At 70.2% G+C, this 12,748-nt stretch overlaps 2 protein-coding genes across 3 annotated transcripts in view; both read right to left on the minus strand.

Moving 5' to 3' along the window:
• Window positions 1-167: 167 nt before the first annotated feature.
• CHLRE_04g216875v5 (uncharacterized protein) lies at window positions 168-8,238 on the minus strand. The gene is made up of 6 exons (XM_043061714.1): window positions 7,932-8,238; window positions 7,666-7,760; window positions 7,417-7,439; window positions 3,865-7,116; window positions 1,851-3,552; window positions 168-1,526 (listed from the first exon to the last, which is right to left on the minus strand). Exons 1-6 carry the CDS (start codon window positions 8,024-8,026, stop codon window positions 1,021-1,023), a joined length of 5,673 nt encoding a protein of 1,890 aa, XP_042924972.1. The 5' UTR covers window positions 8,027-8,238; the 3' UTR covers window positions 168-1,020.
• Window positions 8,239-8,287: 49 nt separating this feature from the next.
• Window positions 8,288-12,748, minus strand: part of CHLRE_04g216902v5 (uncharacterized protein) — a 7,111-nt gene continuing 2,650 nt past the window's right edge. The window contains exons 6-14 of one of the 2 annotated variants that reach the window (XM_043061715.1): window positions 12,404-12,496; window positions 11,766-11,791; window positions 11,194-11,354; window positions 10,734-10,816; window positions 10,515-10,568; window positions 10,066-10,179; window positions 9,784-9,858; window positions 9,327-9,396; window positions 8,288-9,062 (exon numbers count right to left, since the gene is read on the minus strand). In XM_043061715.1, the coding sequence (XP_042924974.1) occupies window positions 8,941-9,062; window positions 9,327-9,396; window positions 9,784-9,858; window positions 10,066-10,179; window positions 10,515-10,568; window positions 10,734-10,816; window positions 11,194-11,354; window positions 11,766-11,791; window positions 12,404-12,496 (798 nt within the window). In that variant the 3' untranslated portion in view covers window positions 8,288-8,940. Of the gene's footprint in view, window positions 9,063-9,326; window positions 9,397-9,783; window positions 9,859-10,065; window positions 10,180-10,514; window positions 10,569-10,733; window positions 10,817-11,193; window positions 11,355-11,765; window positions 11,792-12,403; window positions 12,497-12,722; window positions 12,734-12,748 lie in introns of both variants that reach the window. The other variant, XM_043061716.1, reaches the window with a different exon arrangement.

Consider the following 12,748-nt stretch of genomic DNA (forward strand, 5'->3'; position numbering starts at 1 on the left):
GGCGGGCAGTCCGCGTAAACGCTGGCGCGGCCGTGCCAGTTACCCCTTGCCCTTCCGCCCGAATGACTACCGGCGGGTCGGTGTGCGTGTGTGGACAACATGGTCAGGTTGTCCGTGCGGTGATTCGGGGATCTCATGGTCAGGTTGTCCGTGCGGTGATTCGGGGACCTCGTCCCTACTTACAATGCCTCCCTGCCCGACAGCCTTGAAGCCAAGGCAGGGACAGCGCAGCCCGCCTGGACCCAGCCCCGCGCGCCACTTGGGTGACGCCGTGACGGGGAAAAGGGGAAGGGCGCCATGATCGCCGGGGCACACCCAGCCGGTCCCAGCCCCCAACCTGCCCCTCAGCCCGTGCCCATTGCCCACATGTACGGGTAGGTATGCTTGGCACGTGCTCTTCAACCCAACTTGCTTATGCGTGCTGGCTCGACCCCATCCATCAGGAGGAGCCTGACAAGGCATCAGGTCCGAGGCGCGCACCCCTACCTCGCATCGACAGCCCACCGCTCTAAGCACCGCCTGCCTCCCGCCTGTCCGCCGCCACTGTCGCTACTGCTGAAGCCACTCTCCTGACTCCCCCGCTTCTGTCCATCCAAGCAGTTACTTGCCAGGCATGCAGCTCCTACGACCTGGGCGCCTACGCGGGGCCTTCGAATTCGGGCTGCATGGCTGCATGGGGCCGCGCGCGATGGTCCTTAGCTCCCCTATGCACTACTTAATCAGGCCCCGCCAAACACCTTACTCCCAACAACACTCCACAAACACAAGTACCGTTGGTACGCAGGTCATTAAGCCTCGCGTCACCCCCGGTTAGCAGACTCCCCTTTCGCTCCCCTTCTCTTCTCCGTCCAGTCCCTTCTCAACCATGCGTGAGGTCATCTCCATCCACATCGGCCAGGCCGGTATCAGCCGGGCACTGACCAAGGCACTTTAAAAACATGATACTTGTGGCGTGTCGTTGCCAAACTAACTCGGCGCCGCGAACGCACGTCAGCCCACACCGGCGCGAACACCACCTCGCTACCACCCAGGCGCAGTAGCAGCAGCGTGTGGCGGCAGTAGCAGGTCACCCAGGCACGCCGTCAACATGTCGCCATCATCGTCATCCTCCGCTGCCTGCTCCTCCTGCTCTCCCTCCTGCTCCCGCACCCCACCATGACTCAGCCCCTGCCAGGCTGTAGCAGCGGCTGTAGCAGTAGCCGCAGCAGGGGCCACGGCCGGGGCGGCGGCTGTAGCAGAGCCGGCGGCGGCGGCCGGTGCGGGCTCCAAACGTAACCCCGGCGGCGACGCCCCAAGGATAACGGGCACGGGCTTGACTAGCACGTGTGGCAGCAGCGGGGCCGGCAGCAGCGCGGGCACAGTCGCGGGCGCGGCGGGCACAGGCCCCGCCGGCTCCGCTGCCACTGCAGACCGCGAGTCGCGGCCCGCAGGGAAGAGGGCGGCTGTGATCGCCGCATGCTGCGGGGCTGCAGGGCTTGCTTGAACCGGCACCGGCACGGGCACCGGCACAGGCACCGGCAGCGAAACTGGCGCCGGAGCCGGAGCCGGAGCCGGAGTCGCCGGCGCTGGGGCCGGCGCTGGGGCCGGCGCTGGTGCTGGTGCTGGTGCTGGGACTGGGGTTGGGGCTGGGGCCGGCACTGGGGCAGGACCGGCGTTGAGCGTCCGCGGCGCCGGCAGCCCTGCTGGCGACATCACGCCTGCGATGCGGCTGTCGGCATGAGTACCGGGAACATCGACGTCGGCACGAGTACCGGCAGCCGCGGCGGGTGCGGACGAGGGAAGAAAGCCGCCGGCAGTTGCGTGACCGCCGCCGCCGCTCCTGCACAGCAGCAGCGCACCCAGCAGCTCACTCGCCGCCGCCGCCGCTGCTGGCTGCTCCGCCGCCGCCACCGCTGCCGCCACCGCCTCCATCACCGCCGCCACACTGCTGGACGCCGCCGGCTGCTGCAGGCCACCCGAGCGACTGCCGCCACTGCCGCTACTGCCGCCGCTCATACCGGCGGCGCCACTGTAGGGGCCGCCGTACGGGCCTGTGGACCCGAAAGCGGCAGGACCGCAGTTGCCGGCGCCCACCAAAGCCGCGGAGAGGTCCGCCCAGTGCCTCAGCCCCGCGTGCCCGCCCGACATGGCCGCCAGGAAGCCCGCGGCGGCGGCGGCTCGGAACAAGTCACCGTTGGCGGCGACGGCGGCGCCAGCGGCGGCGGCGCCGCCCATACTCGCCGAGGCTCCAGAGGCGCCGCTGCCACCGCCACCTGCTGCTGCGTGTGCGGGTGCGGGTGCATGCGGGGCGTGGAGGGCGTGCGCGCCCGGCATCCAGGGCGGCAGCGAGGGGACCGGGTGGCCCCCGCCCCCGCCCCCGCCGCCGCCGCCCCCGCCGCCGCCGCCGCCGCTGATGTAGCCAAGGAACGTAGCCCATGGCGGCTGCGGCTGCGGCTGCGGCTGCGGCTGCGGCTGCGGCTGCGGCTGCGGCTGCGGCTGCGGCTGGGAAGACGGCACAGCGGCTGCCGGCTCCAGTCCTGTGGCCGGTCCGGGCTGCGGCTGCGGCTGCGGCTGCGGCTGCAGCAGGGAGGACCACAGCCCAGCCGTTGACTGTACCGGCTGCGGCAGTACCTGAAGAGCCGGCTGCGGTTGTGGCTGCGGCGGCCATATCGGCTGCTGCTGCGGCTGCTGCTTCTGCTGCAGCTGTTGCGACCCGTTGACTGCTGCGGTGGGCGCCGTCAAGGGTGCGGAGAGGCCGGGCGGCGCCGGCGGCAGCGCACGTGGCGGACTGGCAGTAGCATCAGCCGCCGCCGCCGCCATCGCCGTAGCCGCGGGGCCAACTGCCTGGTGCAGGTGCTGCAGCGGCCGTGGCGGAGGCGGCGGCGGAGGCGGCGGCGGAGGCGGCGGCGGAGGCGCGCGCTCGGGCGCAGCCAGTGGGCTGAACCCGGGCGGCGGGCGCCTGGGAGTGCCCGTTGCAGCGCCGCCGCTGACTGTGGCGGTGGTGGGGGCTGCGGCCAAGGCGGTGGGGGCTGCTACCACGGGTGCTGCCGCCATCGCCTGCTGCCGCCCAGCGAGTGGGCCGCCGCCTCCCTGTGAAGACAGCAGCTGCGCCTGCAGCAGCTGCGCCGGCGTCGGCAGTGCTTGCAGTGGGGGTGGCGGTGCCAGAGGCGGCGGCTGCAGCTGCAGCGACTGGCCCGCCTCCGCTGCCTCCACTGCAGCGCCAACGCCACCGCTGCCACCGCTTCCACCCACTTCCTCGCCGCCCGCCGCCGCCGCCGCCACCACACACTCGCCGCCAGTGGCCGCCAGCCGCCGCAGGGCCGCCAGCTCCGCCCGCCGGGCCGCCTGGCGCGATCCGCGTACGGCAACGCCGTACATCATGGTGCCGGATTCTGGATTCAGGTACGCCACAATCTCGGGGTTGTCGCCGTACACGTACGACACCGGCACGAACCCGGCAGTGGCGGTAGGGCTGGTGGTGGTGGCGGCGGTGCTACTGCCTGCTCCTGCTGCTGCTGCCGCCGCTGTGTCGGGGTCCTGCACGACCAGACCCCCGTCATCGGTCTGGAAGACCTGCGTGTGTGCGTGTAGATATGTGTGAACAAATGAAACGAAAGCCCGAACGACGCCGTAGATGTGTGTGTCGGTAAAGTTGTACGAGAGAAGTGAATCCGTGAGTGCTAGGAGCGCGTGGGTGCAACAAAGGACCATTAAGTGCGTGACGACCCAACAAGGTGTGTGGCGACAGGTCACGGCAGTGCCGTCATTGCACCCGCAAGCTGCGCCCTGGCGTCAACACACACACCGGTCTGGCTCAGAAGCGGCGTCACGGCAGATACGTGACTCCCTCACACACCCACACACCCACACCCACACGGGCCTCACCGGGTCGATGCGGAGGAGGGGGTCCACGTCAGCGGCCGGGTCCGCCGCCCGCAGCCCGCCGCCGCCGCCGCCCCTGTCACCGCCTCTGTCACCGCCGCCGCCAACCGCCGCCGCCGCCTCTGCATCCGCCGCCGCCACTGCGTTCGCCGCCGGCGCCGCCGCAGCAGCAGGTGCATAGCCGCGGATGTCACCACCCGCCGCTGCCGCGGCCCTGTCCGCTGTCCCCCCCACCGCTAGCTGTGAGGGGGCGGGCCCCTCCGCCTCCGCGAGGGCCGGTGGCGGCGCGTGTGCCGCCCGGGGTGCGGCGGGGGGAGAGTCCCAGCCCATCGCCACCTCCACCACCTCCACCTGCGTCACCTCCACCTCCACGTCCACCGCCGCCGGACTTTCAGCGTCGCCGCCGCCTGCCGTCTCGCCGTCGCCTGCCGCCTCGCCGCCGCCTGCCGCCTCGGCCCCCAGCAGGTCGAATATGTTACTGGAGGTGAAGACCGAGGCCGCGCCGGGGGATGCAGGCGGCAGCGCGGCAGCCGCAACAGCACCAGTAGCAGCAGCAGTAGCAGCAGTAGCAGCAGTAGCAGCTGTAGCAGGGGCCATGCTCGAGGCGGATGCAGCCGCGGGGGTTGCAGGCACAGGCACAGGCACAGGGGCAGGGGTGCGGGTAGGGGCAGCTGTGACGGTCACCACCACCGGCGCGACTCCTCGGCTGCGTGGCGCCGGCCGCCGCGGTGCCGCCATCACCCAGCCCTCCTCATCCCCAGGTCCACCAGTTGCACCAGTCGCACCGCGTGCGCCATCGCCAGGATTGCTGCTACTGCCGCCGCCGCCGCCGGCACCGCTACTGCCGCTGTTGCCGCCAAAGTCCCAGACGTTGCCAGCGGCCGGGGCGCCGGCGGCACCTGCAGCGTTCACTGGTGCGGCGGCGGCGGCGGTGAAATGCCGTCTGGCAGGTACGGAGAACGTGTATGGGGCGGCGGCGGCGGCGGCGGCGGCGGCGGCGGCGGCGCTACTGCCCGAGGACCGCCAGCTCGGCAGGGCATCGATGTTGGGCGGCCGGGCGGGGCTGTAGCTGCTGCTGCCGCCGAGGCCGCTGAAGCCGCTGCTACTGCCAGCCCCGGTCTCCCCAGCGCCTGCCGCCGCGCTACTGCCATTAGGGCCCCAGGTGCCCAGGTCTCCCGGCGGCCAGCTGCCAGTGTCAGCCTCACCATCCCAGCCGCCCCAGCCGCCGACGTCGCCGGCGGTGTCGCCGCCCGCCGCCGTTGCAGGCTCACGCGTGCTGCCGCCGCCACCAGCACCTCCACTGCGGCCACCGCCGCCACCAGCGACCATTCCCTGTGACACGCCCAGCGCGGACCGCAGTGCGCGCACCGCCGCCCGCTGCCTCTCCAGCTCTGATCGCCTCGCCGCCTCCGCCTCCGCCGCCGCCGCCGCCTTCTGAGCCTCATAGCGTTGGCGGCTGCCGCCGGGCCTGGCCCCGGCATTACCGGCGCCGCCACCTTCGTCAGCCCCATTGCCATCCTTGCCGGCGCCGCCGCTGTCGGCAGTAGCAGCAGTGGCACCAGTTGTAGCAGCAGTGCTACTGCCGCCTGTGTCGCTGTCGGAGGCGACAGCAGTAACACCACCGCCAGCACCGCCACCGCCACCGGGCTCCTCAGGGACGTCGTCGGCCCACGCGCCCGCTGGCGGCTTGTTGGCCGCCGCCCACTGGTCCCAGCCGCACTGCGCCGCCGCCGCCGCGCCTGCCGCGGCCACTGCTACAGCCTCGGCCTCCGCCTCAGCTACAGCCGCCTCGAGCACCTGCTCTATGACAGCCTCCGCCTCTGTCGCCACCGCCGCGTCGTCAGGCTCCGTGTCCACGTCAGCCTGCGGCAGTAGCACGTGGCCGCCGCCAGGCCCGCCGACAGGGGCGTCACCAGCGGCTGTAGCATTGGCAGTAGCAGAGGCCGGGGCTGGGGTTGGGGCCGGGGACGGGGCTGGGGACGGGGCTGAGGCTGGAGACGGGGCTGGGGACGGGGCCGGCGGCGTGAGGTAGGTGCTGCTACTGCCCCTGGCTGCAGCTGCGATGGGCATGGGCATAATCATCGACATGGGCGGGAAAGCACCGACATCGTGCAGCGCGGGAGGCGGCGGCGGCGGCGGCGGCGGCTCAGACGAGTCCTGGGCGGCAGTCGCCAGCATCAGTGCCGCCCCCGCCCCCGCATGCGCGACAGCTGCAAACGACTCGGCGCCGCCGGCTGTGCTACTGCCGCCTCTGCCGGCTTCATCGTCGCCGCGATCGTGCGCCCTTGTTGCCCTCTCCGACATGCCACGTGGCGGCGTGAGCGGCCCCGGGTGTGCGGCTGCAGCAGCTTTAGCTGCAGCGCTGTAGGCTGTAGCGGCAGTAGCACCGACGCTGGCGGCTTGCGGCAGTAGCTCGGGCCACTCCTCCTCGCTGTCCACCGCCCCCGTGTGGCAGTTGACCGCCTCCCAGGCGCTCAGGTCGGCTACAGCCGCTACAGCCGGCGGCGACTCTACAGCCGCCGCCGGTAGCTCTCTGCTGCTACTGCCGGCATCGTCAAATAGCCCAGCGCGAACACTGTAGCATCCGAGTCGGATGCTTGTCTTGCGCGATGCCGCCGCCACCTTCTTCCCTTTCCTCTCAGGCGACTGCAGGCCGGCCGCCCCCTCATTCTCCTCTTCTTCTCCCTCTTCGTCAGCCAGCTGTGCCAGCATGTCAAACTGGCCCCCGCCCACACGCCAGGCCTCTTGCCGCCTGCTTCCCATCCAGCCCGCCGCCGCCGCAGTGCCACTAGCAGTCGCCGGGTCGACAGCAGCAGTGCTCATGCCAAAATAGGAGCTGAGGCTGTTGCTGATGGCGGCAGGTGTTGCCGCCACGGCGCCTGTCGACCGCTTCACAGCGATGACGCCCGCCTTACCGGCCCCGCCTCCCGCCGTGCCGCCGCCAGCGGCAGTAGCAGCGCCGCTACCGCCTTTGTGCCGGGCCGGTGTCACCGGCGGCGCAGCAGCGCCGGCACCAGAGCCCGCCTCTGCTACAGCCGTCTTTCCATTGCCCGGCTGCTGCTGCTGTTGTTGTTGTTGTTTTGCCGCCGCCAGCTGCTGCTGTCGCGCGGCGTTAGCGGCTGCGTTGACTGCTACAGCCGCCTCTCGGGCGGCTGCCTTGCGTGCCTCGTTGACTGGGCGCTTGAAGGCGGTCTTGCGTACCACGCCGGAGCAGGGCCGGCCGTTGCTCAGCGTTGCGGGGCAGGCGTAGCTGGTCTGTGCGTGTGTGGGTGTTGGCGGGGTATGCGTGTTGAGGTGGCAGTGGTAACTGCGGTGTGTGTCAGCACGGTTTGCCACGCTAACATCTGAGGTCGGAAAGGTACAAGGTTGATCAGAGTCTGACGCTAATCTCACCGGAAGCGATACGGACAGGTGGTATGTGTGTGCGGCCTGCAGTGGTCGGGGGCTAGGTCCCACACGTGCATGTCACCCACCAGCGCTCCCAGCTCCCACAGCGCCCACACAACCACCCCAACAACAACTGCGGCATGGCCACAAAGCCCTGTCACAACTCACGCATTGCGAGGTGTGATGCACTCCTGTGAGACTCAGGGAAGAAGAGGAAAGGGGAAGGGAAAGCGGAAGGGAAGGGGATGCCGTTAGGGTCACGACAAGCGGTGGTCGAGGTGACGGGACCTCGCTCCCGGCACCGCGGACGCCCTTTCCTCATTCCACAACCCAGCCCGCTCCCGCGCAACCCGCCAAACCCCTCTCGGGCTCCTCGCCAATCTCTCGCAAAACCCCCTCGCGACGCCCCCAACGCACCCTTGCGCCCGGCCGGCCGCTGCCGCAGGTAGGTGGTGACGCACTCCTCGTGATACTGCCCGCCCGGGCACTTGGCGTAGGTGCAGTCAAGCTCCCTGCGAGGCATTTTGCATGAAGAAGGCGCTGAGAAGAAAGAAATAATTAGCTGGGCTGAGCACGAGAACTGGCGGCGGGCACGCGCCGGGAGCATCCCGGTCCCGGAACCGCCCCCAAGTTCGGCGGGTCCCGGTCGTCGCATCCGGTTGCTCATTCTGCTTCGCGCTCACCTGTAGTAATCGTCGTCGGTGACCTGCTTGCCGCAAAGCCCGCAGTCGCCCAGAGCGGCCTCGACGTCCGCTCCCGCCGCTGAAGATGTCGCCATCCCGCGCGATGCCCTCGCGCTCGCTCGCTCGCGCTCTGCGCCCTCCCGCTCACCGGCACCACGTAATGCGTCTCATGCAGTCATGCAGCTGCAACGGTGCTACCAGGTCGCATGCGATGTAGCGAAGCAGCGCTAGGGCTGGTGACGGAGCTTGCTTCGTGACCTGGCCGGTCGTGTGTATCCTGCTGGCTCGCGTGCAGGGCAGGCTGCAGCTGATTGCGAACACTTGGCGATTGGAGCAGGGCGGACAAGCGCAGCGGACAAGTGAGGAGATTACAGTCTGTCTCCAAATCGCGACCGGCACGCCATCGCGGCGCCGCGCAAGCAACCGACCCATGCGCCCGATCCCGCGGCGGCGGCCCTCCGGGACCCACACCCCTCGCGGCCGCACCGCGCCACTCAGCTCCTCGGTCGCGCGCTCCCTCGCTCGCCCATTCTTCCGTCCACCACACATGCACTGCCTGCCGCTGTTGTGGCGCCTCGGTGCCGCCTCAACTCCACAGTCCAGCTCCGCCCGCGGGTCGCGCGCTGCACCTCCCCCTCCACCACCTCCTCCACCTCCTCCTCCACCCAGTCACTCCGCCTCCGCCACCACCTGAGCCATGGGTGCTGCCGCTGGCCCCCACCCACACACACTTGCCCGCACCCCACCCGGCCGAGGCTACCTAGCACCGCCCCCATCGCCTCCTCCTTCACCGCCATTTCTGCACTGCGCTGTTCCTGTAGGGCGGCGCAGGCGGCTATCTGGCCGCCGCCTCCGCCCCCCCCCCAACTGCCGCCTCCGCTTGCGCCTGTGCCCCCTCCTCCTCCTCCCAAGCCGTTGCAGCCAACGCCCTGCCTCCTCCTCCAGCTCCAACCACCCGCTCCGTTACAGCCGCCGGTGCTGCAGCCGCCGCCGCCGCCGCTACAGCCGCTCAGTCGTTGTAGGAGAATGCGGTGGTGGGCCGGGCCAGTCCGCCGCCTGCGCCTCCCGGGCCGGCGGGCTGACTGGAGGCTGTGAGGGCCTTCCAGATGCGGCACGTGTTGTCCTTGGAGCCTGGGGGTTGTGTGTGGGGAGGGGGGACAACATGGGGAGAAGGTGGGCATGGCAAAGATGGTTGGAGAAGGGGGCACGGGCGCGATGAGGGAGGCGGCTGTGCGGTGTGTGCGGCCGTGCGGGTCCCCCATCCTACACTTGCTGATTGCTGCCGTCCGTGGCCCTCCACTACCTATAAATGCCTTCCCCCCTGCCCCTCCCTCCCTGGCTGCCTCCGCCTCCCCCTCCTCCCTCCCTCCCTCCCTCCCGCTCCCCCTCCCTCACCGGTGATGATGAAGTCGCCCTCGTAGTTGAAGGCGCAGGAGAAGATCTCGTCCGTGTGGCCCTCCAACACCTGAGGAGGAGCAGGTGGAGGCGGGGGGTCAGGAGGGTTCAGGAGGGTTCAGGAGGGTTCAGAGGGGTCAGGAGGGGTCAGCAGGTCAGGAGGTGGAGGGGGCTGGGCGGGGTAGGTGGGACACGAGCACGCGGAGGGCCCGGTGGGGGTGGGAGGATTGTCCAGGCATCACCAGTCGGACAATGGCGGTGGCCAGCACAGTGGCAAGGCGGCGGCCGATCCAGCCCCCCTCCATATCCCACCCCTCCACATCCCGCACCGCACGCCTCCTCCCCAGCCCCTGAGGCCGCCCTCCGCCCCAGCTCCCTCCCTCCCCCTGTGCCTGTGCTCCGCTCGTTTTAGCTTGCTGTGTCTTCGTTTGGACTGGTATTCACAACCCCCCCCCACCTGCAGGCACTCCCCGGTGTCGCAGTCCCACAGGCGGCAGGTCTTGTCCGAGGAGGCCGTGATGAGCCGGGTGCCCTGTGGGGTGTGTGCGGGGTGTGTGCGTGTGGGGTGTGGGTGGATGGGTGTGTGTGAGAGTGTGGGTGGATGGGTGGGTGTGTGAGGGCGTGAAAGGACAACCCCTGTGCGCCTGCCACACCCACACCGTCCATCTCCTCCTCCTCCTCCTCCCTCCCCTCCCTCCCTCCCTGCCCCTCCCTCTCCCTCCCTCTCCCTCGCTGTCACCTGCGGGTTGAAGGCCACCTTGCTGATCTCGCCCTCGTGCCCCACCAGGGTGTGCTGGCACACGCCAGTCAGGGTGTGGTACAGCCGAGCACTGCCGTCCGCAGAGGCAGACACCTGGGGGGGGTGGGGGAAGTGGGGTTGCAAGGATGTTTGGAAAAGCGATACAGGTTGGGGGTGGTGGCGAAGACGGTGGGGTTGTGATGAACATTGCTTCCACACACTATGGCGTGCACCAACGACTCCCGGGCTTCTCCACTCCGATTACGCCACTTGCTGGGGCCTGCATTCCGTCGCCGCCGTGCCCACTCTCCGCCCACTGGCCTCCCCACCGCCCGACAGCCGCTGCTGCCACCGCCCTGCCACCTACTCTCCCGTGCCCCTCCCAGCCCCCTCCCCAGCCCCTCCCCTCCGGCCCTCCCCTCCCGACCCCCCCCTCCACACACACGCACCATCTTGGTCCCCGCCGCGTCAAACGCCACGTCCAGCACCTCATCCGTGTGGCCCTGCGCGGGTGAGAGGTGTTGCGTGTGTGAGAGGGTGCGTGAGAAAGGGCGCATGAGAAAGGGCGCGTGAGAGAGGGTGCGTGTGTGCGCGCACAGGACTGGAGTGGAGCGGTGTCACGCGTGTAACCCCGGTGATAATCCCCCGCCCCCGCCGCCCCCCCCTACCTGCTTGACGGACAGGCAGCGGCCGCTGCGCACGTCCCACAGCCGCGAGGTGCAGTCGATGGAGCCAGACACAACCAGCGTGCCTGCGGGGGGGAGGGGGGCGGAAGGTGGGTGGGTGGGTGGGCGGGTGAGACTCAGGGCTATATTTGAGGGTGGGGGAGGTGCCGGTTTGGGTTCCTGGTTTCTTCGTGAGTTCCACACACATCAGAGCCCCTTGCGCCCCGCGAACCCACGCCTGCCACGCCCCCCTTCCTCTCCCTCTCCCCTCCCCTCCCCTTGGCGAGTGGACGCCGTCGGTCATCGGTACGCGCGACTGCTGTCTGCTTCGCTACACTTCTCCTTACCATATTTGTCCCCCCTATTCCCCCTCCCCTCCCGTCCCCTCCGCTCCCCTACCCTGCCCCTCTCCCCTCCCCTGCCCCTCTCCCCTGCCCCTCCCCTCCCCCCCTCTCCCTCTCACCGGCGTAGTTGAACTGCGTGGAGGACACCTCGCCGCGGTGGCCCGACAGCACGTGCACGCACTGCCCGGTGCGCACGTCCCACAGCCGGCTGTCGTGGTCGAAGCTGCCCGTCACAATCAGGTCGCCACCCGTGTTGAAGCCCAGAGACACGATCTCGGCGCTGGAGGGGTGGAGGGGGGAGAAGGGGGTGGCAAGGATGGAGGGGGGTGACATTCAAGAAGCAGAGGCGTAGCCGGGAACAGCAGTATGTGGGATGGGGCGGGGTTCCTCTATCCACTCCTCCTTGCCCAGCCCGCATTCCGCCCGCACGCCCCCAGGCTCTCCTCTGATCCCACCACCCGCGACTCCCCTCCTCCACCATATTTGTGGAATCCTACACCTCTGTGTACCACCTTCGCAACCACCCATATTCGTGGACGGCACCCCGCCCCGTAATGTTCCCGCTGTTCCCACTGGACGTCAGCACTCCAAACTATGTGATCTAACCACTGCGTCCCCCCGCCCCAGGCCCCCGGCCCCGCCCCCGATGCTGCCTCCACCTCCGCCGCCCCTGCTGCCGCCTCCCCCTCACCGGTGTCCGGCCAGTGTGGCCCGCTCCTGCCCCGTCTCCACGTCCCCGCCCCTGCTGCCTCCCCCTCACCGGTGCCCGGCCAGTGTGGCCCGCTCCTGCCCCGTCTCCACGTCCCCCGCCCCTGCTGCCGCCTCCCCCTCACCGGTGCCCGGCCAGTGTGGCCCGCTCCTGCCCCGTCTCCACGTCCCCCGCCCCTGCTGCCGCCTCCCCCTCACCGGTGCCCGGCCAGTGTGGCCCGCTCCTGCCCCGTCTCCACGTCCCCGCCCCTGCTGCCGCCTCCCCCTCACCGGTGTCCAGCCAGTGTGGCCCGCTCCTGCCCCGTCTCCACGTCCCCCGCCCCTGCTGCCTCCCCCTCACCGGTGCCCGGCCAGTGTGGCCCGCTCCTGCCCCGTCTCCACGTCCCCCGCCCCTGCTGCCTCCCCCTCACCGGTGCCCGGCCAGTGTGGCCCGCTCCTGCCCCGTCTCCACGTCCCCGCCCCTGCTGCCGCCTCCCCCTCACCGGTGTCCGGCCAGTGTGGCCCGCTCCTGCCCCGTCTCCACGTCCCCGCCCCTGCTGCCTCCCCCTCACCGGTGTCCGGCCAGTGTGGCCCGCTCCTGCCCCGTCTCCACGTCCCCCGCCCCTGCCGCCTCCCCCTCACCGGTGTCCGGCCAGTGTGGCCCCGCTCCTGCCCCGTCTCCACGTCCCACAGCTTGGCGGTGTTGTCCATGGAGCCGGTGGCGATGATGGTGGACTGGGGGTGGTGGGGAGGTAGTGGAGGTGGCGGGGAGGTTTAAGGCGGGATGAGGAGGTATACGGAGGTGTGGCATCAGCCCGGGCGCCTCACACAGCGCCTCCGCCCCCACAGCCTGCGGCCCTCGCCCGCGCGCGCCTGACAACTCCACAGTGTTGCGTCCGCCATCGCATTCCGCAACCCAGCCATTCCCATTCAACAATCCAAACCCACCACACACACCCACACGACACGCACCTGGGGGTTGAAGGA

This window comes from Chlamydomonas reinhardtii, chromosome 4 (genome assembly GCF_000002595.2).
Source record: "Chlamydomonas reinhardtii strain CC-503 cw92 mt+ chromosome 4, whole genome shotgun sequence".
Lineage (NCBI taxonomy): Eukaryota > Viridiplantae > Chlorophyta > Chlorophyceae > Chlamydomonadales > Chlamydomonadaceae > Chlamydomonas > Chlamydomonas reinhardtii.

What these genes read in the sequence shown, in the direction of transcription:
- CHLRE_04g216875v5 (XM_043061714.1), bottom strand. Translation starts at nt 8,026, where the DNA reads ATGGCGACATCTTCAGCGGCGGGAGCGGACGTCGAGGCCGCTCTGGGC. An exon ending in ACCGACGACGATTACTACAG is followed by an intron (nt 7,761 to 7,931) that starts GTGAGCGCGAAG and finishes AATGCCTCGCAG; the next exon opens with GGAGCTTGACTGCACCTACG. An exon ending in GCGGCCGGCCGGGCGCAAGG is followed by an intron (nt 7,440 to 7,665) that starts GTGCGTTGGGGG and finishes TGAGTCTCACAG; the next exon opens with GAGTGCATCACACCTCGCAA.